This window comes from Alligator sinensis, unplaced genomic scaffold, assembly GCF_000455745.1.
Source record: "Alligator sinensis unplaced genomic scaffold, ASM45574v1 scaffold907_1, whole genome shotgun sequence".
NCBI lineage: Eukaryota > Metazoa > Chordata > Crocodylia > Alligatoridae > Alligator > Alligator sinensis.
Window position 1 is genome coordinate 715,251 of NW_005841925.1, and position 24,822 is coordinate 740,072.

The window sequence follows — 24,822 nt, forward strand, 5'->3', positions numbered from 1 at the left end:
GAGGAATATATTCCACTTCCTTCACAATTAAGGACAGATTGGAACAGTGACAACACATAAGGGGTGCACATGCACCCCCTGAGAGCGCTGGTCCACTCCCTGACAGCCAGCGTTCCCTGTTTAGGCAATGGGCAAGGAGGGCAGGCAAGAGCGCTGGTGCCCCCTCCCCACCCAAGAGCTCTGGCTGGGGAGTGGGGGCACCAGAAGAAGTGATCCCTGCGGCTGATCATGCCAACTGGGTGGGGGGGACCCCCAGTTGCTGACTGGCCACTGAAAGGGAAAATGCCTCCCCTGACTCAGGAGGCACCAGTTGCCTATGGATTGGAAGGTTCAGTTCTGATGACATGAAATTATAGACAACTATTAAACCTGGAGATGAAAAATAATGGTTAATATTGCATAGAGCTTTGGACCAAATTCCATCTGCTTTTCCACAAATGGAAACCCAGAGAAGCTCAATGAAGTTTCAAGATTTTAGAGCAGAAATTGTTCCAGATTCCTCAAAGCCCCAAATTTGGTCTTCAAAAGGAAAAGTGCCTACCATCTCATGTGCAGCAAGGGTGGATGTTAATTTAATAGAAGCAGAACAGTATTATCACTGGTCATTTTGGAAGGCATTGGAGTGCATCTTCTGCATCCAAAGATGTTGCTAGGAACTAGATGGAAATGACTGTCCAATTCTTCAAGAGCAAGGGCATTTTTTCATTTGTCCCTGATGTGGTGCCAGGCACTTTTAATTAGTGAGCCATGCTAATTAAAAGCATCCATGTGTCATGTGTATCAGCAGCGCAGCACACCTCCATGCTGAGAAAATGGCGGTGGTACGCTTTGAACTAAAGCACATCCAATTTTAGTTCAAAGTACACCGCTGCCATTTTCACAGCACAGAGGTACACTGCACCACTGATGCACGAGGCTGTCAGAGTGCATCAATTTATGTTTGCACTCTGACTTGATTAATCGAGTCTGCTCTGACGCGCTGGATTTCCAGTGTGTCAGAGCAAGCTTCCTGCATATGTGCAAGTGCCCCAAGTTTCTGAAGCATGCAAGTGGTTAGTCTCATGACCAATAAGGAGTTTATCTCCCCTCTAAAAAGAGGGGGGGAAAAAGGCCACTTACAAGGTTATCTTCTTGCTTCTGCTTGGACTTGATTTAAGTTAGCAGCGATAAAAGGAGGTGGGAGAGAAAAGGAAGTACTGGATGGATGGTAAGTTGGTATGGTATGAATCAGGGGCAGAGTCTTGTAGGGTATACCAGTTAAAAGGAGAAACTAGTCTTGTATCTTTTAACTGTAATTCTGCTTGTTTCCAAGAAAATACAAAGTCCTGGGGCATATGAGGACTCAAATGTTGTTACATAGGCATTTATATTTTGCTCAGTCTGGTATTTAAGTGCCTAATGGCACAGAGTAGCATTAACACAAACAAGAAATAAATCAAAGTATCATTCCACTAGCAGCTCTAATTATAAAGCTGATGTAGGTTAGTGAGGTACTGCAGGGGTACAAAATCTTGTACAATTTAACAAGACTTCAAAATACTGAATGTGAAAGCTGGATTTCATGTAACCTTTTTTTTTTCTAGTTTTATGAAACATGTTAACTCCCTTTCATTTAAACCAATGAGTTTAAGGTAAGTTTTAATTTTCTGTAATGTAATGTTCTCATTTTATAAAACTTTCTAAATTTTAATTTTCTTGGTTAGATATTTCGAACCAAGGTAGATGCCCTATGTTAAACAATTGTTAAAAACTCGAACTGTGTAGTATTTCTTCCAGGATTACCAAATTGTGACCAGGATTTTCTAAAGTGACTAGTGATTATGGAGAACTCTTTTTTTCTTCTATTTTTTTTCTTTTCAGAAAATGCTGAGTAACTGCCCTTTGAAAATCAAGGCTCTCAAATTGCTCTCCCAAACTCCCCAGGTGCTAGAGGTAGTAAGACATGTTATCCTGAAGACAGGCAGAAGGCAGGGCAGGGTGGCAACTTGGGGCATTTATAGCTGTTAGGTTTTTCTAGGTTTAATCTGGACTACAGCTGTCACTATATACATGTGTATGTCTGTAGTCTAAATTAAAATTGGCTCCAGTCCAAATTAACTAATTTAACTAACTAAATGAGAATTAAAATTAATGAGGATTAGGGCAGTCCAAATTAGGCAAGTTAAACTTTATTAATTAGCAGGTATATGAGGGGTTGCTTTTAGGAAAAGCAATCCTTAGGAACTCAGATAAGCATACCAAATGTCAATCCCCACAAGGCAATCAGGACTGGTAGTAGAGATATCTTTTATTAGACCACCAAGATTCTTGCAAAAAAAATTATTTAATTGCAAGCTTTCAAGCACAAACACCCTTCATCAGGCACTGGAGAAAAAATTGTAAAAAATCTTTTCTCCAATGCCTGATGAAGGGTGTTTGTGCTTGAAAGCTTGCAATTAAATAATTTTTTTTGCAAGAATCTTGGTGGTCTAATAAAAGATATCATCTCTACTATGAGTCCTGATTGCCTTTTCCTCTAAACCAATACAGCTACAACCTGGATACCAATCCCCTCAAGGGAAACTTAATTGAATTTTTGCAACACAACATAGTTATCAGCGATCAAACCTGTACAAAGCCAAATGTGCCAACAGTACCTCAGCGGGACTAAACATCAGGTCTTGCACAGCACTTTAGATAACTGCAACAATGTAGCAATATTTAAGCAGGCTTATTATTGCCTCCTAATTATTTCCAACAGCAGTGAATTGGGTCTGTTAAGGAGCTGGCAATGATCATTTGTTAACTCTTAATTTAAATTTAAATTTGATTTTAACCGTGTGATACGAATCAGTTAATGTGGTTTAGAAAATGCTGAACATGTCTACAAACAGGCTTGGAGACTAGCTGGTTCAAAGTGGCATGAGCTTTCATCAGCAACAACCTACCTCATCAGATGTGTTATATCAGACAGTAGAAAATGTTGGCTGGAACAAACTCTGTAGACTGCGCAGAAGCCCAAAATTAATGCTTTCTTACAGCCAAAATGAAGCCACTCTAAAAATGCTGAGATATCTTCTTAATCTAAAAGCTGTAATTTTCATATGGAGTCTTCTTAGTAATAATAATAATAAGAGGCATTACTGTGGATGTTATGGTAGCACCCAAAGGCACTAAATGGAATTCGCTGGTTTCTGTGAGCCTGATTGCTTTGCCTGTCTGTCTAGACCAATGGTTCTCAAACTCTGACCTGCAGAGGGGAACTGGCCCGTGTAGAGCTCCCCAGGGGTCTACAAATTTAGCAGAGGGGGAGCTGTGACAGCATTAATTGTTATGACTTTGAATGCTGCCATAGCTCCCCTGCAGTCAAATTTCCAAATATGTGGGGAGCCAGGGCTGAGACACCTTATAGACTCACTCCGCAGCCAGATCCAATGCTCTACCACCAGAGCTGGCATGTTGGATCACACCCCCAGACTAACCCTGTGTCAGATCAGGCCCACGGACCAGACCCCTGCCATTCATCTAGTCTGCAGGGCTGGTTAAGTTCAGCACCACTGGTCTAGGCCTTCTCTGGTGTTGAACTGGTCTGGGTGAATACAGGCTTATTTTTAGTGCTTTATTATATTAAGCCTATTGTCCACTGTAACCCACAGGTCCTTTTCTGCAGAGCTCCTTCTTAGCCAGTCAGTTCACAGCCTGTACCAGTGCATGGGATTGTTTTGTCCTAAGTGCAGGAGTTTGCATTTGTCCTTGTTGAACCTCATGAGATTTCTTCTGTTTCAAACCTCTATTTTCTCAAGGTCTCTTTGAATCCTAGCTCTAGCTTCCAGCATATTTACTACTCCACCCCACTTGGTATTATCTGCAAACTTGCTGAGGGTGCACTCTATGCCATCTTCCAGGTCACTGATGAAGATATTGAACAAAACTGGGGCAGCAGGGCAGACCCTATGAGGAGTGGCTATGGGACCTGAACCTGTTCAGCCTCCACAAGAGAAGGTTGAAAGGGGATCTGGTGGCCATCTATGAACTTACCAAGGGGGACCAGCGGGGAATGGGAGAGACCCTGTTCCCCCAAGAACTACCAGGAATAACTAGGAATAACGGCCATAAGTTGACTGAGGGTAGGTTCAGGCTGGACATCAGGAAGCACTACTTCACAGTCAGGGCAGCTAGGATCTGGAACCAACTTCCAAGGGAAGTGGTGCTCACTCCTATCCTGGGGGTCTTCAAAAAGAGGCTAGATAAACACCTAGCCAGGGTCGTTTGACCCCAGCATCCTTTCCTACCATGGCAGGGGGTCAGACTTGATGATCTGCTCAGGTCCCTTCCGACCCTACCTACTATGAAACTATTATGTCTGTAGAAGTGCAAGTCAGCAAACTTGTGGCATAAGGATCTGGACCAAAATCCTTTTTCTGAGTCCACAAGGTAGAGCTTGGCTCTGATCTTGTGCCATCCCAATGTGTGTGAATTCCCAGCAGCATCCTGGAGACATGATTCATCTACCATGAGGATTGAAAGGAAAATAATAACTGGTTGCTTTTTATCAATTAAAAACCCAGGCTCTTAGGACATGTTATACATGTGGTACATAAAGTAGTAATGGAGTAAAAGTTTTGTGACTTTTTTTTTTTTTATTGTCTTGCAGGATTTTGTATTTTCTGGGAGGCCAGTGATTTATGTAGAATTTCAGCTTTCATTTATTTGTTTTTAGAAAGTGATTTGAGGTGTCACAGAGGAGGGTAACCTAAATATGGCTAAAGCGCAGAGGTCAGCAATCTATGGCTTGTGGGCTGGACCCAGCCCATGAACAGACTGGATCCAGGCTGCAACAGTTCAGGAACTCGGCAGCAAGCTCCAGCCTGAGCAGCAGAAGATGCATTCCCCATGTTCTGCTGTCTGCTGGGTTCAGTTTACTCCCTCCACAGCCGTAGCCCCAGAGTCTTGCCTTGTTCCCCCTTCCCTCTGCAGTATCTGCTGCTCACCAGAGAACATGGAGATCTGCGGCCAGTGCCAGGAGCTGGGGTTGTAACCAGCAGCCCCTGGGGCAGCAAAAAGGTAGCCATCCCCTCATCTAAAGGCTCACATACCAGAAGGCAGTGCAAAAGTATCCAGTGTTGTTATATAATACTCATATTTTAATCATAATATTTTTAAAGCTCATGCTTCTTTTGGAAAAGCATCTCATAATGCGGAATGTTTGGAGTTGGCAATACTGAAATAATAATACTTTGCACTCCCATAGCAGTCTGCCTCTTCAAAGCTCCATACAAACATTCATTCATTAGTCATCCCCCTGTGAGGTAAGGATTGTTCTTTCTGTTACCAGTGGGGAGGCAGAGACACAAGTGATATTGTGACTTGGCCAGGGCCACACAGTGAGTCACTGGCAGGGTTCCATGCTCAGGCTACTTAAACCCAATCCATTTGTAAGCGCATAAATAAGTGGAAGAGGGCTCTTGACATTCTACCAACCCATCCCTGGCACAAAGAGTATGCGGTCTTAAATTTTAAGTGTCATCTGTTTTTGGTTGCAGGATTGCTTCTCAATGACCAATATCTCCTGGTATGGAGGAGCAAGTGTAAGTGCCCAGCGCTGGCCCCTGAACAACATGAATGCAAAATCCCAGCCATATATTATCAGCAACCTCAACAAAAATCCCATTGGCTATGGTCCTGTCCTGGAAAGATACTTTTTGGGATCAACAGGTAAGACAAATTTTCTTCCTATAACTTTTTACTATTGTTGGTAATACATTGCTCCCACACAGCTTTGGATGTGAGGAGTTATCTTTGCTGATAGAAGGAAGATGGACCTGGACCATTATGGTTATACCCCATAAAGTATTGCAAATTCATCAACTGACTGAACAGTCACTAGGAGACAAACAAACATGATTTTTTTTCCTAATAAGGTGTGCCCACCAGTAATATTACACTGCAGTGGTAGCTTTGCTTATGAATCTAGTTTCTCATGTGGAAATGAGGTCCTAAAAGTTGTGATTCAGTGGTAAAAATTCATCTCCATCGATCTGCTGGTGTCACATGCATGTAATAAAGTCACCAGACTGAATGCTGTTTCACTTTATCTCACAATGGAACTCATTGCTTTCTTAGGTTATTTTCACTGAAAATGAAAAAGGTCTGGATAATTACGGACATCTTTACACGTGCTCTGGGGGTGAAGGGGGTAGCACTTTAATTATAGCGGCTCTTGCAAGCCGCTTCCCTGTGCTACAAAATGGTGGCAGGGGCACTTTAACTAAAGCTCCTTTGACTCTTTGAAGCGTGGGGATGTGGGATACATGAGATGCTGAGGCTGCTGAAGCGTGCTGATTAGCATGCTCCAGCAGACTCAATTAAGTCTGCTCCAAGATGCTGTAATTACAGCACATCAGAGCAGGCATCCTGCACATCTACAGGTACCCCATATGAGTACTAACACCTCTTAATTCTTCATAATAGCTAAATGGTAAAAGGATACTTTGATTTTTGTGCTTCAGCATGTAAGCAGATCATCTGGAAAAGCAAGTCGGGAATTCCCACCCCAGTTCCAAAATACAGTCCTGACCCACTGTCTAGGGTTAGTATCAGCATCTTATATGCCTTCCCCTGAAGCCCTGGGTAGAGGCACTGCTAGGAACAAGATCATTATCCCATGCTGTCAGGTACCTCTCTTGGCAGCAGATTCTTCCATTTATTCCTTGCAATGCCTGCCAACCTAACAAAATCATTTAATGAGGGCAGCCCGCAGAGAAGGAACTGAATAACCCTTAGCAGCTGGCAGTAAGCATGAGGGCATGTGGCCTACGTGCTTACATCTCTAGGGGCACAGGCTACTGAAGTTCACAGATGATAACTTCCGCTGCTATTTTGGCTGTAGAGTCAACCATGGAAATTCTCCCCCCTTTCATTGATGCAGAAAGTGAGCAGCACAGATTAAATGAGGCCACATGAGGGTATGTGAAAATACTTGGGAGGGATTTCTTTCATGTCATGAAAAGCTCCACAAAACTTTTATCAAACGGTCCCTTTAAAGCCCTCAGTCTTCACTGTCTTGCACTATAGGTAATCACAGATATAGTTATATCTCTGTAAAAGGAAAATTACCTGGAAAATTTTCACCCAAACTATTTTGTGTAGTTCTGGCAACAATGATTTTTTTCCGTTGTTGCAATATATTGTTTTTTCCCCTAACACTGCCCATGAGGGGAAAGCTCCCCCTCCCCATCTTTGAGAATGACTCATTTTGAAGAATTTCAAGGTTTTGTGCCAAACTCCATTCCTTTTTATATTTCTGTAGGTTTTTCACATTGTTTCTTGTAGGCCACAATGCACAAGTGACCTGTCAGAATAGTAGAAGTGTTTATTTTTAATTTGATTAAGGGCAGCAGCTGCTTAGCACCGATTGAAACATCTCATTTACTTCTCCGGATCAAAGCATCTCCCAGTTTGTGTTGTGATGAAACAGTGAAATTGTGGCAAGCAGGTGTCTTTGCTGGTTATTAGCCTGACCCTTTTCCAAGGTCCATGTGTCCTTAGTCAGAGGAACCCTATGACTTCCTGGCCTTGGTAACTTTTGGATGATCTTGAATGTCTCTGCAGATCTTTCCCTGCTCTCCTTCCCTCCTCTCCTCCAAGACTGTGTCTGCCAGCTGGTGTGCCACCCACAGTAGAAGCTCCGTTCCTCAGCTGGCTGGAGAGGGGGCTAAGGGCTGCCTTCTAGCTGGTTTACAGCATCCCTTGGTAACCCTGTTAGTTAGGACCCTCTGCTTATTCTTCTCTTCCTTATTCCACTCCCCAGTATGGTCCTGGACAAATTTTCTTTCATTCCTAGCCTCTGCTTCAGCCGGCATCTAGCCCTCTTTCACTCTACTAGCCTCCATGGCTTGCACTAATTGTGCCCTCATCCCCAAGCCTCAAATATTATTACTGCATTTCCTCATAACCCACCTCCCTCCCAAATAAAACATGCCTCTTGGTTTGGGAAGGCAGAATATAGAATCCCCCCCATGCAAAGTCTTGACTGATTGTGTGACATAGGGTAAGTCCTCCTGGGAACAGAGTGCCTAGGAAGTGTGGCACCCCAGGAGATGGTCTGGTCAGGTAGCAAGAGCTTCCTGGGGGGCTGCCTCCTGGGATGTCACACTTCCTAGACAGTCTGTGTTTTCAGGAGGACTTCCTCTATGTCACAAAAGTTAGGCCCCTGACTAGGAGTCAGCAATGTTTTTGCGCAGAGTGCCAAAAACACCTGCAACCTCAACTTGTAAGATGTTGGCATGCCAGGGGCAGATGGCAAGGGAACCATGAGGGGCATGATCCTTGTTGTGGCAGCATTGGTGATGCGTAGGGGGTGCACGCGGGTGGATGTGCACCCTCTGAGCGTGGCGGTGCACCCCTGTGAAAAGGCACCACTGACACAATTGGTGGCGCCTGCAGGTGGTCGCCTTTTACATCCCCCTCCCCCCCGCCACCAACTCTGCTGGCGGCCTGTGCGGGCGGTCTGCGATTGCTGCTCGCTGCCGCTAATGCTGCCGGCAGTGTCTGTGGATGGTCGCCAACCACTGGTCGGTGCTCACCCCCCCCCGCCGCCGACAGCGCTGCGGCTGCTTGTGGGAGCTCCCCTCTTGCTGCCACCATGCTCCCGCCGCCAACAGCACTCCCGCCACCTGCGAGAGCTCACCATGCCCCTCCCCCAGCCTCTGGGGGCACACAGCGTTCATGTGTGGCAGTACAGCCCCAGACCCTTCCCCGCCATCCACCCCAAGGTGCACGTACCAAGTAAAATGCCTTTGTGTGCCATGTTCTGGCACATGTGCTGGTTCCTGCCCCAAACTATTGCAAAGGGCAGTAGCAAGACTGTTATTTCTTTACTCAAAATAGTATTTTATGTAGCACTACTTTATCAAAGTTTACTACCTGCAGCTCACTTGCTGCTGCAGGCACAAGCTACAGTGCTCAGCCAACAGCTACAGCTGTGAGGGGGTGTAACACAGGACTCCACTTTTTAGCTTGCTGAGACAAACAAGAATCAGCCGCCTTGGCAGCTGCATGGTATGCACAATGTCTCCAAGCAGGTTTCTATCCAGCAAAGAAAACAGCTTTCTCACTTAATAGATGCACCCCAGTTTTGGTGAACCCTTTTTTTGGGAAAAGGTACATCTTGTGTGTGAGAAAATATGGTAATTCAGAAATAACTAAAGAGAATGGGAAAGTCATGGACTAAAATTGTTCCCTGAGGCACAATCATAAAAAAGAGCGCAGGAGTAGCTGTCCTGATTGACAGGGCCATCCTGCCTTCCTCCTTCATCTCAGTGAGAAGCTGCTTACTTCTCTCAATACTACTAACAAAAGACCACATCTGGCTGGCACATAGAAGAGAGCAGGAGCCAAGACTCAACCTGGTCATCATCCCCTTGCCTCTCCCAATCCTAATATGCTGCAGGGACAGCATAGGCAGACAAGCAAATAACCCAACTGTTGTATTTGACCAAGTGCAGCCATAAATAAAATGACACAAGCCACTCATTTGGGTAAGAGTGCTGCCATGCTGGCCAGCACTGAATCTATTTGAATATAAAGTAAAACTAGGAATTAGTTGCCATCAACAGATTCAACAGACAAATCTTGAGCGTCAGATTCCCATGTGCACATTCAGCTCATCCATTCAAGTATCTCACATCAGCCAGCTTCTATGCTTCTGGTCCAACCTTGCCTGCAGAGCTGTGTTAACAGAGGTACCTCCTACCTCCTCCTTGTTTGCACAAACGTGTTCTGAGTCAGAAGCTAAGCTAATGTTTCATATTGTTGCTAACCCTCATGGTTTTATGCTGAGTCCAGGGGTGGATTGGGGTGGGGAGGGAGGCGTACATCGATGCAGTTGCACCCCCTGCCTCTGATTCCTGCCGTACCCAAGTTTTAAAACCAAACTGGCTGGGAATGGGGCAGTGCCACTTCTGTTCAGGAAACACTGAGGGAATCAATTGACTTCATAGCTCATGATCTGTCTGGTTCCTGCTAATTTCTCTTTTTTCCATAGATGTTAAAACCCTCTGTCTTTGTTAATGGTATTAATGTTCCACTATTCAAACTATCCTTTCTTCTGCAATTTTGCTGCCTATTAGCTATTCCTGGTAATGTCTCTCTTCTATTTCACAGCTCTACAGGCTGTTTTTAGTTCCAGCTAAAAGTCTTAATTCAGGGGTAATAATACTAACTCAGGTGTAGAAATGGCTGAGTGAAGCATTGGGGCCACTGTCAGGATACTCAAGAAGACTAGATATTGTTTTATGGATTTATAATAAGATGTGCATTTAACTGTAATGACTACAGGACTAATGAAACAATCTCTTTTGACTATTTTGACCATTTTTTGCCTAGTTCATTGCATTTTTTTAAATTAATATATAATCTAGTGAATTAGTGAAGATTTCAATAAAGTTATATTTGTTTTTGTTTTGATCTTAAGCTGAGTAATATCGTACTAGGCCCATCGCTTCTAGTTGCTCTTTAACTGAAAATAAATGTGTTGTGTTATATGGGATGATGCACCACATCATCTGCACTCCTCATTTCAAAATCCTGCCCATGAGTCTCCGAAGTATATAGTGCATGGTATTTTCCATAATGGTTCAGTTCCTGGAATCCTGTTATTAAATGAGAACATCTGATTCAACTGTTCTGTTTTGTTTTTAAAGAATATTTTGGTATTCCTGGTCATAGAGAAAAGCTTGGACCATGACCTCAGTGCCTCTAAGGACTCAGAAACCAGAAGACCTGTTTAAAAAAAAAAAGATTTGAAAAAATATCCTGTCATATTTGGGGCTTGGACTTATGATTTTTGAACCCTCAGGGTTAGCTGTATTGTGGGTAAAAAGGTATGAGATATGGGCCAGGAAAGACTTTGTATGCTGGTTTCTAAACACAGCCAGATCACTCTGCATATGTGTAAGGGGAGTACACTTGGAATAGCAAGAATTGGCAAGGGTTGCAGTAGGACAACCACTGCAATGTAACAGCAACAGAGTGGCAGAAATACCTCCACAGTCTGCAGCTGCTTAGATATCAGAACTTCCTGCACTAACCAGAAGTCTGTACCTGCACTGCTGTGCTTTGGCCATGGGCTTCAAAAGAAGCAGAAGCAAGCACCCAAGTGAACAAAATCTGACCAGGGCTTGTGCATTCAGCACTCTGACTTACAACCAGATCAGATAATGGCCAGGCTTCAAAGACTGCTAGGGTTGGATGGGATTTGTAAACTAGACTTGCATGCATGAGAGAGAAATCTGTCATAGGGAATGGATTTACAGATCCTGGGCTCTGCAGCAGTGGAATGTTTTTGTGAAATCTGATGTGGGCTCTAATGCATTCTATGGTCTGTATCTGTCTGGCCCAGGCTGAATGTGATAAGAAACAGGGAGCTACTGCCTAGATGGTTCAGTGACAATTTGTTCTCAGAGAAGAGTTCAAAAGCATGATACAACTATGCCCAACAGAATGTATGTCCCCTTCTTCCCAAGAAGGAAAACTTACGCGTTGATACCAAATCTAGGATTTTGAGTGAGCTCCTGATTTTATTTCTGATCTGGTGGGAGAGGAAGAGGATGGTCTTGTGACTAAGGCACTTACCCCAGGAACTCAAATTTCATTACTTTTCTCTGCTAAAGACTCCCCATCTGATTTTGTCATAGTACCTAATCTTTCTTTGCCTAAGTTTCTCAGCCCTACAATGGGGATCACACATCTGGCCCATTTTGTGTTTGAAGTGCTCAGGTTCTATCAGCTCTACAAAATCAACCCTCAGCTGATCTAGCAGGCTGCAGAAAATAGCACAGGCTCTCTGTGAACTCTGCATTCAGACTGAGGGATCACCACTTTTGTTGTTTCAGATTCTACCCAAAGACAATGAATTTTGCCATGGTGCTGTTTGTATTCTGTCCTGTTATGGGGCTTGTCTTATTCCTCTACAGCATTTCATATTAGAAAGGACTATGGATTCTGCATAACACTACAATACCAGATTGGTAGGGTCAGGGCTATAGCCATGATGGTCCAGGAATATGCAAGAAGCAAAGTATATTTGCGTTGTGAGAGCTGTTACACAAGATTTGGGGGCACAAAATACCCCTTCTCCAGTGTGGGAAAGAAGCAGATACAGTCTAAGCTAAACACCAGGTAAAACCATGACTCCTGTTTAACTCCATTATGTAGATGAAAATCAACACTTAACATTCCCCTTTGAATAGTCACATTTTTTTACATCAATGATGTCAAACATGTGGCCTGCAGGCTGGATCCAGCCCCCCATGCCATTCCATCTGACCCTTAGGGCTACTGGAAGTTGCAGGTGGGGCCAGGGGTAAGGCCTTCCACAGAATTTGGGACCCCCAGTCCTTGCTGGAACTAACCTTTGCTTCAGGCAGGTGAGTGAGGGATGTCTAACGCAGTCCATCCCCACTTGGCTCCCCTGCTATTAGCCCCAGATCTCTGCCTCTGACAGACTTACTACAGCTGCCACTGGCTCCATGGTCTGGCCCAGGAGGACCCTATGGTTTGGATCCAGCTTGGGGCCTGGAATGAGTTTGACACCCCCACCTTACATAATTAGGTTTATCTATTTCAGTTGCCTTTTACATGGTTTATAAGTACTTCCGACCTCTTCTCTTTGCTCCACAGGTTTAAGCCTGCTTCCCTTTCTTTATTTGACTGTTTTCTTTGTGACCAAAAAAGTCTGTTGATCATCTCTTCCAACTGCATGGTTGTACCAATAAAAGATATTACCACATAAACCTTGCATCTTGCAAACAGCCAGAGGACAGTTTCTTCTGGATGAGAAATAGTATACAGCACAGCACATAGTCCCCTTCTCATCTCCGTGCATATGCATTTATGCACAGTTATTTGGTAGCGACTATATAAGTGTGTCTGCATTTTTGTGCTTATCTAAGCAACCACCAAATCCTTGTTATTTCCCAAACACCAAAAACCGTGCAGTCCCCCCTGTTAATTCTCTGGGATTGCTCAAAATGGTGAGTTTATTGTATTTTTTTTAAATTTGGGCTCCCTCTAAAAATATGCTGTCTTAGAACCACAAGGCTCCCAGGCTTTGATAAAGAGTCCTGACTGTGAAAACATGCAGAATGCTTACGTGGTAGGCATTTGTTCAGTAGCTTCATCAACGACCCATAAAATGGGGTGGAGGGCACCCTCAGCAAGTTTGCAGATGACACCAAGCTGGGAGGAAGAGTAGATATGCTGGAGGGTAGGGCTAGGATTCAGAGAGATCTAGACAAATTGGAGGATTGGGTCAAAAGAAATCTCATGAGGTTCAATAAAGAGACATGTCAAGTCCTGCACTTAGGATGGAACGGTCCCATGCATCAGTACAGGCTGGGGACTGACTGGGTAAGCAGTAGCTCTGCAGAAAAGGCTACTGGCATGCTGGGCTGCATTAGTAGGAGTTTTGCCAGCAAATCAAGGGAAGTGATTATTTCCCTCTGTTCAGCACTGGTGAAGCCACATCTGGAGTACTGTGTTCAGTTTTGGGCTCTCTACTACAGAAAGGACGTGGACAAATTGGGGAAAGTCTATCAGAGGACAATGAATATGGTTTGGGGGCTGGGGCACATGACTTCTGCGGAGAAGTTGAGGGAACTGAGCTTATTCAGCCTGGAGAAGAGAAGACTGAGAGGGGATTTGATAGCAACTTTCAACTTCCTGAAGTGGGGTTCCAAAGAATATGGAGCTAGACTGTTCTCTGTGGTGGCAGATGACAGAACAAGGAGCAGTGGCCTCAAGTTGCAGCAAGGGAAGTTTGAGGTAAGATATTAGGAAAAACTTTTTCGCTAGGAGGGTAGTAAATCACTGGAACAGGCTGCTCAAAGAGGCTGTGGAATCTCCATCCTTGGAGGTTTTTAAGACCCAGCTAGAGAAAGCCTTGGCAGGGATGCTATAGTTGGGGATGATCCTGCTTTGGGCAGTGATTGGACTAGACATCCTGAGGTCTTTTCCAACCCTCATTTTCTATGATTCAGTGACTTCCTCCACTAGCAAAAATCAGAAACTCCACTAAAATTAGTGGAGCTGGACTGGTGTTCAGTTGGTGTAAGTGGCTCCAGAATTTCAGAGTGTAATTCTAGACATGGTAAGGATTTGTCTTGAGCTTAAGCAATACCTTGCCACTTCCTACACACCTTTCCAGCAATGGAACTGAAGGTTCTTGTTTGGATCCTTAGAGATCAAAAAGCCAATGCCTAGCCAATGGAGGATGTACTCAGGCTATATGCAGTTCAACACAGCGTCTCTCAGTCATTTCAGTGGCAGTGCACAGAGGTAACTGAGGTAACAGAATTTGGCCCTGCATTCCCTTCATCTCTTCCAAACAGTCCTGCTTTCTCTGATTTTTCTCACCCTCCAGTCTTAATTCAAGAGGGCCCTGCTAAGCAGTCAAATATTGAAGGGTGAAAACAGTAGCGTAACAGATATGGGGAGAGGGACATCAGAGTAGCAGTCCCCAGGTGCCACCTTTGCAGGGGAGAGTGCAACAATTGCTGAGGTAGTTGTTGGGTGGAATGCACCACCACCACCACAAGTGCAGCTCTATGTATCATTGTTACCCACAGCAAAGCACAGCCCTGCAATGCCTCTGGGTAAAAATATATAAAAATAATATTTTTTGTAATAAAAGTAGATATTGCAAAAGCCAATCTGAGCAGAAATGTATATACTAAATTACAGAAGGGTTAATGAAAGTTTATTAATGCAAGCATTTTCCTCTGCAGGGTTGTGATCCCAAACACAATTGTTTTGGGCTAGTGCACAAGAACCAGAGAGGTAATCAGAAGTTAATGGGGAAGGCACTGCACTGGGACTTGGGAGACTTGCTTTCTGTTCCTGGTTGTGGGAAATGAAGGGTTAATTGGGGGAGCAGGCTCTGGACTCTTATCAACTAATAATAGCCATGAAGGCTGCCCCTTGTATGTGCTCAATTTGCTCATTGAAGGGAAAAAAAATCTAAAACTGCTTTTTTATAAATGCTATTACAAGTAGTAAAATAAAACAAAAAGTATCTCTAAAATTCAGGTGCTACAAACTGCTAAATAAGGGGTTAAGCAATGCAATTATCAAATTAAATTCAGCTAAATGAATTCACAGCAGTAGTGGCTTTCATTCTCAATTTAGTCAAATAATCACATTAACACATCAAGCAATGAGTTCTTAATCTTCAAACAGGGGTTCAAGGGGGTTGCTGTTTGCTTAAATGCAAACCACAACTGGAAAATTCTTATTCATGGCAGTGACATCAGACTTGAGCTGGGTGAATGTTTCAGGTTAGAAACCAAATACACAGTCTCCAAAGTCAATTAATGCTTTCCTTCTAGAGTTTCACTCTCAGGTAGTTAACCTGGCTTCCTTTCCCAGCCCCCAAAATGTAAACACAGAATATCAACTGTAACCAAGATACTTTGATACAGGAGAGTTTTTAGCTGTGTTTCTACTGACCAATAGCAGCTCCATTTCTCTGGGGACTTTCACAGAACTAGGAGCAGATGCAATGTAATTACCTTAAGGAGAAATTTAAGGTTTGTTTACAGGATATACTTACCACTCTCATTCATGTGTTGGAACCAGCTACATACTTCCGGGCCCAAGTAGGAAAAATGTTTCTCAAGGTAAAACTGGAAAAGTAAAATATTTTAAATGAAAAAGGGATTTGAACTCTCCAGCTCACATGTTTTAGGGAGCTGTAACTGAGGTCACAGACCTAACACGAGTAAAGGCACTTAGAGCTTTTTGGTAATTGGTACGAGAGAGGGGTCAAGGTTAGGTGGTTAGTGTGGATGTTGTGACTTCCTTTGCTCCTGATATCATTGATTGGAAGGGCTGTGTTTTTGATACAGCTGGTGACCCAGAAAGCCCCACGCCCCCCACAGACCTTGTTTTTTTGCTGCAGATTTTTCCTTTCTGGGCGGTTTTGACACCTCCCTTGGAATGGCAGGCAGATCAAGCAGATAGCAAGCCAAGGAGGTAGATGACCTCCTCTTATCTCAGCACTAGGACTCAACACCAGACTATGGCTAGTTTGGAGAGTTCTCCTTCATTTAGTAGTTTCCTTCAGGTGTCTACCTCCACAATGCCACATTTGGCATGCCTCAAAATGAGGAAAAAAAGCAAGTTGAAGTTTAAGGAAATGACTCCAGCCTCCATCTCTAGGCTAGATTATCCAGTTGCACCACGCGGCATCAGCATTTGTTGTAGACATTGGCAAATCCATAACAATAATCAGTTGCCCAACAAAATCAGTCACTCACCCAGTTATCTCTCACATCCTTTCTTTAGTTCTTGAAGTAAACTTAACCCTGTCTTTTGCTAGCTGTCAAACTTATTCATTCACAAGCAAGAATGGAGGGACCAGTTCACTGAGTGAAGGTTCACATGGCCTTTATTGTGTTAAAGTGTATTGCTGCTGCTAGCCCCTCCTAAAAGCACAAAGCCATGCTAAAAATGTCACTATAAATATGCTTTTCATGTATTTCTTGGACCATCACAGCTACATTGTTCCAGCCCTACCACTATAAATGCTATCTGACATAGAGCTATTAAGTTTATACTAAGTCTTATGTCAAGCCTGCAACCTTGAACCCAGGACTTTGACCTGACCAGCAGTCATCTACCCCAACCTGCTATCCTGCTGCTGTTTCCAAAAGCTGGATGAGATCTGCCTAAAGCTTCCACCAGCACCTGAGTCTCTGCTTTCTCCCTGAAACTTGAGTGACTAGCACCTGGCACCTGACCTACACTTCCCCTATATAAAACCCAGAAAAGGACCAAAAGGTGTCTGGGAAATAGGGCTGTTTCTGATTTTAGACTTCACCCTAATAAACTATTTGCTTCTTGACATCCTGATTCCCTGACTCAGCTTGCTCATGGACTTCACTCTCTTCTTGATTTCCCAACTCAACTTGCTTGTGTTGTTTGCCTCCTGACTCCCTGGCTTGTGGCTTGTCTCTGGACTCTGGTCACTCTTTTTATCCCAATCCAGTAACCATAATCCCTGATTGCTTTCTGGCTGCCCATGTTTCAGTACTAAGAGTCTGTTATCTTGCATAGGGTCTATCTCTTCAGTAGCTATATCACTGATCTGCTGGGAGAGCATGGGCAAGCCACATCACCTCTTTGTGCCTGTGTTTCTTTTCCTACATGCATCTCTTTTGTGTGTTTAGACAGTAAGTGCTTTGAGACATGGACACTGTTGCACCAGATCTTTGTGCAGTAACTAGCACACTGGACTTCCTGCTGTGATTATGATGTAAATCCACATAATTTCCCAGGCAGAAGAAGGTGCAAATAGAAAAGAAACAAACTATCATTAGTGAAGAGCAAATTTAAAATCATAAATCATGTTTGCCAATCTCAAAAGGTGTTGGCAGCACCGAGTAGGTAGTTAGTTTTAGAACCTACTTATGAGGCCGGATCTTCTGCTGGTATAACTAATGAACCTCTGTTTGATATCAAGGGATCTAGTTTGATTTGCATCAGCCACAGACCTGGCCCATAATTATGTAGTACTCACCGGTGTTCACTGCCAAGTTTGCACCTCATCTGCATTTGTGTAGTCCCCCTGGCCTCATGGCATCACAAGGGCTTGAATGGGTGGGTCCATGTGCAAGCGATACAGTATAGTGGGCCAACACCTTCTTTGGCAAAAATTGCTGAATGCTAGCAGAAAACCACAGAGGTTTCATGATAAGAGAAGAGGGGAGCTTGGGTGAAGAAAGAGGAAAAACAACTGAAATGGGACTTCTTTATCTTTTCTGTTTCCTCTCATCTCCAAAGGGGTAACAGTGACCATTGCACCTGATGTCCCTGTCTTCCTCTCAGTGGAGAGTAACAAACACTTCTGCCTGGAGAGCCCTTCCAGCATAGACATGATTCCCTTGCAGTATATGGTGTGCATCAGTCAAAACATCACGTCTGCCCACCAGGAGGTGGGAAGCCAGCTCTCAGAACAGGAGAGGAGGCTTCCAAACACAGACATACTAGGGTAAGAGAGCTACACTATGACAAAAATGTCCATACCTTAGGACACCACAGCCTTCCACAGGCACCCACTTTTGGTCCTCATTCAATCAGGATAGGATCAACCCTATCAACCTGGAGAGTGAAAAGCTCCATTGGCCGTCACCCTGTGCCCTGAGCCATCTGGTCCCCCAGTGGACTGAAAACAAAAAAATGAATGGAAGCATTTCTCCTTCTGTTGAGGAGAAGTATTACCACAGTTACTAATGGAGCTAGAATCCATGATACAAAAGCCTGGTTGGCTGGGGATAAATAGTCACATACATTTGTGCACTGAAGTTCTGTTTCAAGTAAGCTTAGACCACATTTTGTTTAATGGGTAAATGCCTTTAGTGTTTTTCCCATACTTCCCCTTTCTGCTCCCCTCAGTGTTTCCAAAGACTTTGGTCACAACATCTGCCTAGTTGTGAGAAGACAGACATACCAATAATACCTCTTCACATCAAGCAAGCTCCTTTCTTTTTGCCTACCCCCATGCAGGTTACCAATCTGGAAGTATTATGGAGCAGCAGATTCTGCTGCCAAACTGGAGCGAGGTTTAAGGTCTTTCTTCAACAGACTGAAAAGGCACCATCTTGGGGCGGGGCTAATTGCCATCAATGAACATTCCACAATGATACTTTCCAATGCGGTAGGTGTGATTCTACAGAGTACCAGTAAGGTGGGAAGAACAGTATCAGCACAGTAAGGTTCTTCCTTCCATACGGTGTCATATACCATAGCTCTGCCTCCTTTCACATGCTGTGGAACTTTTTAGATTATATTTCTTGAGTGCACTGGGTGTGATACATATTAGGGGAAACCCAGAACAAAGCATGATAGGTTCCTACTGTTCTGGGGCAGGGAACAGGATGCTACTTATAAAGAAACCGGATGTCTCCAGCGTGGAGCTTTTGAAAACATACATGAGCTGCCTATATACATGCTCAAACGTGTGTGGGGGGGGGGGGGGGGGGTTTCTAATTAAAGCAGCTCACCCTCACATTTATTAAGCGCCTGAACATTTAAAAATGGCTGCATGGGCACTTTAAAACTCATTCAATGAGGGTTAGTTAAAGCACTCCTGTGGCCATTTTGAAATGCAGGGGGGCTTAATACACATGACAGTGAGGCGACACTGGAGTGTTTTAATTAGAATATGGAGCAGATCTGATTAATCGAGTTTGCTCCAATGCATTCTAATTAGAATGCGAATGAATGTGTCTTTAGGCAGCCATGCATGGGTTGAGTTCAGGGAACTGGGTATTAGAGAGAAGGTTGTGTTACAGGAGCAGTGTCTTTAATAGTAACCAACAGCCTAAAAACAGTTTTCAAATGAAATGAAACTTGTCTGTCTAAAATAGCAATTAAAAAAAAATCCATGATTTTCCACAACAAACTTTGGGGTTTTAATATTTCAGCTTATTTCTTTCTAGCAGCACAGTGGAAATAGGAAAGAGGGAAGAGTTAGGGAGAGAGCTACATGTTGAAAGTTCCTCATTGCAGGGACTGTCTTTCAGTAGCTGTACATGCAGCCCCTGGCACAATGGGGGAAATTTGTTCTACTGCTGTGAGCCTGTAGCAGCTGCTGTAAATCTGCAAATAATAAAGACTGTGATATTAGCAGCACAGACAGGTTTTTGTAGGGGGTGGGTGCAAAATCACACGATGACTTGCTTGTGGGGGATGTCTTGCTATAGTGGTAAGATTTACTCCACTGGGGAGTGTTCAGATGCCCCAAAGCAAATGGTGACATAAGGCAATCATGCCTCCTGATGCCCCACATATCTACACCCCTGGTCCTGCTTGACAAGCTTTGCATTCTTATCTCCACATCTACTTCCTTGATGACTTGTGCTATTATTGGCTAATAAGCTGTATTCTTCCCTCCCTCCAGGACCACACACACTTGCCTGGGACCAGCAGGAAGATGCACAGTCCAAGACACTCCAGAGACCTCTCACTAATTAAACCTCTGAAACTTTCTATAACTCTGTCCCCTTACATAAGCATCAGCTCACAGCTGTTCCTGATGTCTCTGCAAGAGGGGAAAGAAAACTACTGGTTGAGTCTCCACTCAGAATTTGACAGCTATTCGGTAAAAGCCTTTATTATTTGTTTATTGAGTCACTTAAACCAAGAGGTTCTGAACTGGGAAGCAGCCAATGGAAGTGAAATACACTTGGATTGCTAAACTTTCTTTCAGCAGTGATAGTTTCTCAGTGTGGTACATCAGGTAGAATGCAAGTATTGCTGTTCTAGTCACAGAACTGTAAAAATACATTTAAAGTTCACAAATAGAAAATAGAGCCACATCCTGCTTACTAGAATGGGGCACTGCAGAAAAGAAACCAATAAAAAATAAAAACCAATACACCAAAACCATAGATTAATTGCCAACTAGTTACGAAATAATTACACAGTTACTCGTTAAAATGAGTAGAATTGTCTGCTAATAACAATTAAATGATGGTGGCTCAGTTTCACATCAATGACTTTATCACAGTAAGATATACAACTACAGAGAGCAAGCTTATCATTGGTTATGTTTTCAAGTTGCATTATAACAGGATAGAAATGTTTTGATTGGTTGGGCTGAAACTGTCCCACCTGGATCTTTTCTTATATCTCTCAAAGAGAGTTCAAGTAGTTTTTTCCTAACGTAGATCTGAAAGGGAAAAAACCCCATCAATGGGGTCTATAAACTAGGCCTCATAAGAAACTTCACAACAAACAGCCAATGACCATAACTTTTGATCTAGCTGCAATGATGAAAACAGTACCTGTGGGACCAAGCCCACTTGGACTATCAAAGCTAAAAGCTTGGGCCTCTAATATTTAGCTCCAGGACTAATGTCCTTCACTAGCATCTGTAGAACAGTTACTTGTCTCTTATGGGAACTAACCAGCAGAAACAAAAAAAGACCTGCATTTTTCTACATAAATACAGATACAGCATAGCAGGTGTGGGTAATCCCCTTAAAACCAAAAAGGGAGGCAAGTAAGGCAGCTTCAGGTTCCAAAGGGGTGTTATTGATCAAAATAAGACTGGTTTTGGAAAAATAAGTGTGATGAATCCTTAGAAATGTTCTTAGTATTATTCACTGGCTCTCATTCCATTATATTTACATCTGATTGCATCAGTAGAGGGAAGGGACTTTCAGATGTAATGCCTGGCACCTGGAGAGTCGGGTAGGTGCTTAAGGTTTGATCCAAAACTCAGTGAACTCAGTGGAAAAGGCTCCCTTTGACCTTAGTGAGCTTTGGATCAGGCCCCTAACTCCCAGTAAAAATGGATAACTCACTCTTTGCTGTTGTTGCTTCTGTTGGAAAGTCCTGCTCTCCAGAAGGCAAAGAAAGAATACCTGGGCCTGCATAGTCCAGTCTGTCCAGAATCGTATCCAGAACAATGTCCTGAGGCAGCACTGTCCAACTGGTTGCTCACAGGTTCATGCAGCCTGCAGGTTCCTGCCCAGCTGCCACTCTCCCCATTGCTCCTGCTTCAGTGTCAGCTGGGGTCCCCAGGCTCCCCCTCCCTCCTCCAGCTCCCACTTCCTGACCCTGCTCATGGGTGCGGGGGAAGGGGGGCAGGTGGTAGAGCCCAGCTGTATGCATGGCAGGGGCTCCAAGGTGCCCATGTTCTTTGCATAGCAAGGGAAGGAGCCAGGCTGCATATGCAGTGTGAGGGAAGCTGCCTGTGTGGTGTGCCCAGTTGTGGAGGGGGAAGAAGTTGGATATGTGGTAGGGAGAAGCTGGGCTGCCCATGCTGTGTGTGTGGCAGGCCTGGGCAGGAGGGTTAACCTGCATGGTTGTGGCCCCAGGTTGCCCAAATGTTGGACAGCCATGCCCTGAGCCACTGGCTTTTGGAGAAAATATTAAAGCCAGTAGCATAGCTTTTGGGAGGGGGAAGTGACCATGACACCAGCCACAGGCACTGATTCAGAGGGGGCACTAAACCCGCAGCCTCCATGGAGTGTGCCCTGCTGCAGCAGCTTCTATGCCAAGAGGTAAGTGCTCACTTCCCCCTCTACCTCCCTCCCCCCCTGCCCACGCTGTCCAGGGCACTGAAATGTGAGTTAACCCTCTGATTAAAGCTTAATGCAATTTGAATGAATAACAATGAATATTTATAGGTGAAGCATGATATGACATAAAGGGCAAGGATTTCTTCCTGACTTTCACAATTGACCAGTTTGTCAATCGAGAGCCATCTCAGTTGCCTTCCAACCACAGTAATGCAACCACAGATGCACTTGTGCCAGTAATTGCCTGACACTTTTACCCTGGCCTCATGAAGTTCTTGTTATATTGCAGGCACCTCTGCTAACTACGTGGAAAGGGCAGTTTTCTGTCCGGCTGAATGTCACCAGCAATGCTGCAGTGAGCTGGTATCTGGAGAGGGTGAGCCTTTTGCAGCAGAAACTGGGAGCAACATATGTGACCTTTGAAGGTGGGGAAGGGAACATGTTTCTGGAGCAGGCAATCCATCCTCCCAGAGGACTAGAAGGGGATAAATACATCTGCATTTTAGCACTGATGGCGTCTGCACTGGGGAACTCAACAATCATTAGTGCTGGCACAAGGTAAGTCTTGGGAAGTACTCAAAATGCAAAATAAGCTACCAGAGCAACTTACTGCTCCTATTGCACTGCAGGCAGGATGGCTGGAACAGGGGGCAAGAGGCTCTGATATCAGGGGTTAAAATGGACAGAGACAAGAGCAACCACTGCAGCAACCAAAGAGGGGAAACACTTCTTTAGTGGCTGCATGGGATTCTGGGTGAATAAGATGGAGAGAGAGATTCAGTCCCAGAGCACCATTCACAGCAAAAAATCTAACTCTATTGGCTTTGTTGGCTTATTTATCTCCCGCTGAAAAGGAAGAGCTGATGACAGCTGTCATCTCTGTCATACAGGGGAACAAAAATACTTTGGGAAGGATCCTACTCTGCAAATTACAGGCATAAATGTGTTCCTGCCCAAGGCAGCAAAAGAATGTTAATGGTAACATGCAGTCATCTTAGCCTTAGGGGTAAGTCACAAAAAGCAGCAAATAGTATGACGACCCACCCACCTTCTGTGTTAACTCTTTTTCAGGGACTTGAGCATGATGAGATAGGATTGTACTTAAGTCAGGGCAGTTGGATCTGACCACTAGCAACTGGTTGTTCCTTCCAGACTGTAGTCACATTATTATTATGGGAAGTACTAATACAGCCAATCTGAAAACATCCCTTCCAAGACTTCTTACTACCCATGCTGCCAGGATGTCCTGCCCAATAGGAAGGGGTTTATTTAATAGGTGTTGCTTGTTATCTTATCAGCTAATCAGCTAGCTAAGCAGAGTATAACCTGCCGGACTCCTCTTGTCTTGGCTTATGGAACTAAACTTTGGAATCTACTGGAGTAATGCCTGCCAGAGATTCAGTTCCTTTCCATAAATGTACTTTTAGGTTTTTTTTATTTTATTCAAACTTTCTGGTCCCAAACTTTGAAAATGTTTTTTTCACAAGGAAAAAATAATTGGAACAATCCTATTTCAGTCAGTAAATTTCAACAAGTTCTGTTCTCAATACACAGGTTGCATCGCTATGAGTGGGAATGTGTGGTTTGCAGCACCTCAGAGCTTTTTGAGGTGCTGCAAAATGGATGAGGTGCAAGTTAATCTGTTGGTTGTGCTGCATACTTGCAGTGTAGCAGCAAAACTAGATACTGGGAAATCCCAGTATCTAAAAAAACCCACACCAAATAAAGTGTCATGGCGCACATGGCAGCAGTGTGCACCTCCTAAAACTAGAGCCTGGCTGACCATAGCCATGCTCTGGTTGCCAGCCAGGCTCCACACACTCAGATCGCTGCTGCTGCAGCCCCAAGAGGCTTGGCAAGAGGCAAAATGAGGATTAATGTAATGGTTTATGAAGGACTTCTGGAAGCAGAAAAAGAGTAGCTACAAATGGATGGGCAAATACGTGCAAGGTTATGGGAACAGCTTGCTAGCCTCCTGTTTTTACTGTTTCACTGTTAGCCAATGCTTATGAATGGTCAAGGAGACCACATACCTTCTGCCCACCTGTAACCCTACAGCAGATTTAGAGAAATCTGTTTAAATATATATTTAAAAGGGAAACTTGAAGCCGATTTTGAAGTTACCTTTTCTTGCTATTTTCTCTCTCATCAGAAGCTTGGATATATTTTTCCCCTCCTCTCAAGGGAGTCTCTTTACTCAAGGGAGTTTTGCTTAAGTAAAGTCTGAAGGTTTTTGACATAATTGTATGTCCTGAAAAGCACCACCTGGGTGATCTTATGGTCCTACATATGTGCTGCAGTGACTATGGCACCAGAAACCTTGTGTCTCCTATGTGTGTTTTGAGGGCCCAGTTTGATACCTGCTGAAATGAATGGAACCAAATGGTCATGAGATCAGGCCTTGGGTTTGGCACACAAGGAGATAACAAAGACATGACAGAAACTTTGCTAAGTACTGGAAAGATAAGTATCATGGTATTGTTGAGGAAGTGACTAGGCTAATGACCATTCAGAGAAAGACCAGGTTTAATGCAGGGGCTGAGACAAGCTGAATCTAATGCATAGCTTTTACAGCTTATAAAAGCACTGTGCCTTCTCTCTAACCAGCCGGATTCCAGCATGGTTACAAAACATGAGTTATATCAGAGCCAAAAAGGAGGAGTTACTTCCTCAGAGCTCACCAGATTTGCAGGATCAAGATCAAGGGATTCCCCACAGGGAAACAAAATCCATTTAAACAATTACTTGATATTTT

General features: G+C 43.9%; 1 protein-coding gene across 3 annotated transcripts in view; it reads left to right on the forward strand.

The window, feature by feature from the left end:
• Positions 1 to 24,822, forward strand: part of LOC102385581 (SITS-binding protein-like) — an 81,612-nt gene that overhangs the window by 10,810 nt on the left and 45,980 nt on the right. For all 3 annotated transcript variants that reach the window (XR_003092976.1, XM_025198601.1, XM_006019212.3), the window contains exons 2-6: positions 5,523 to 5,694; positions 17,821 to 18,028; positions 18,544 to 18,694; positions 19,940 to 20,140; positions 22,357 to 22,625. Coding sequence is in view for 2 of the 3 variants with exons in the window: in XM_025198601.1 (XP_025054386.1) it covers positions 5,523 to 5,694; positions 17,821 to 18,028; positions 18,544 to 18,694; positions 19,940 to 20,140; positions 22,357 to 22,625 (1,001 nt within the window). In the remaining variant the exon portion in view is untranslated. The remainder of the gene's footprint in view (positions 1 to 5,522; positions 5,695 to 17,820; positions 18,029 to 18,543; positions 18,695 to 19,939; positions 20,141 to 22,356; positions 22,626 to 24,822) is intronic.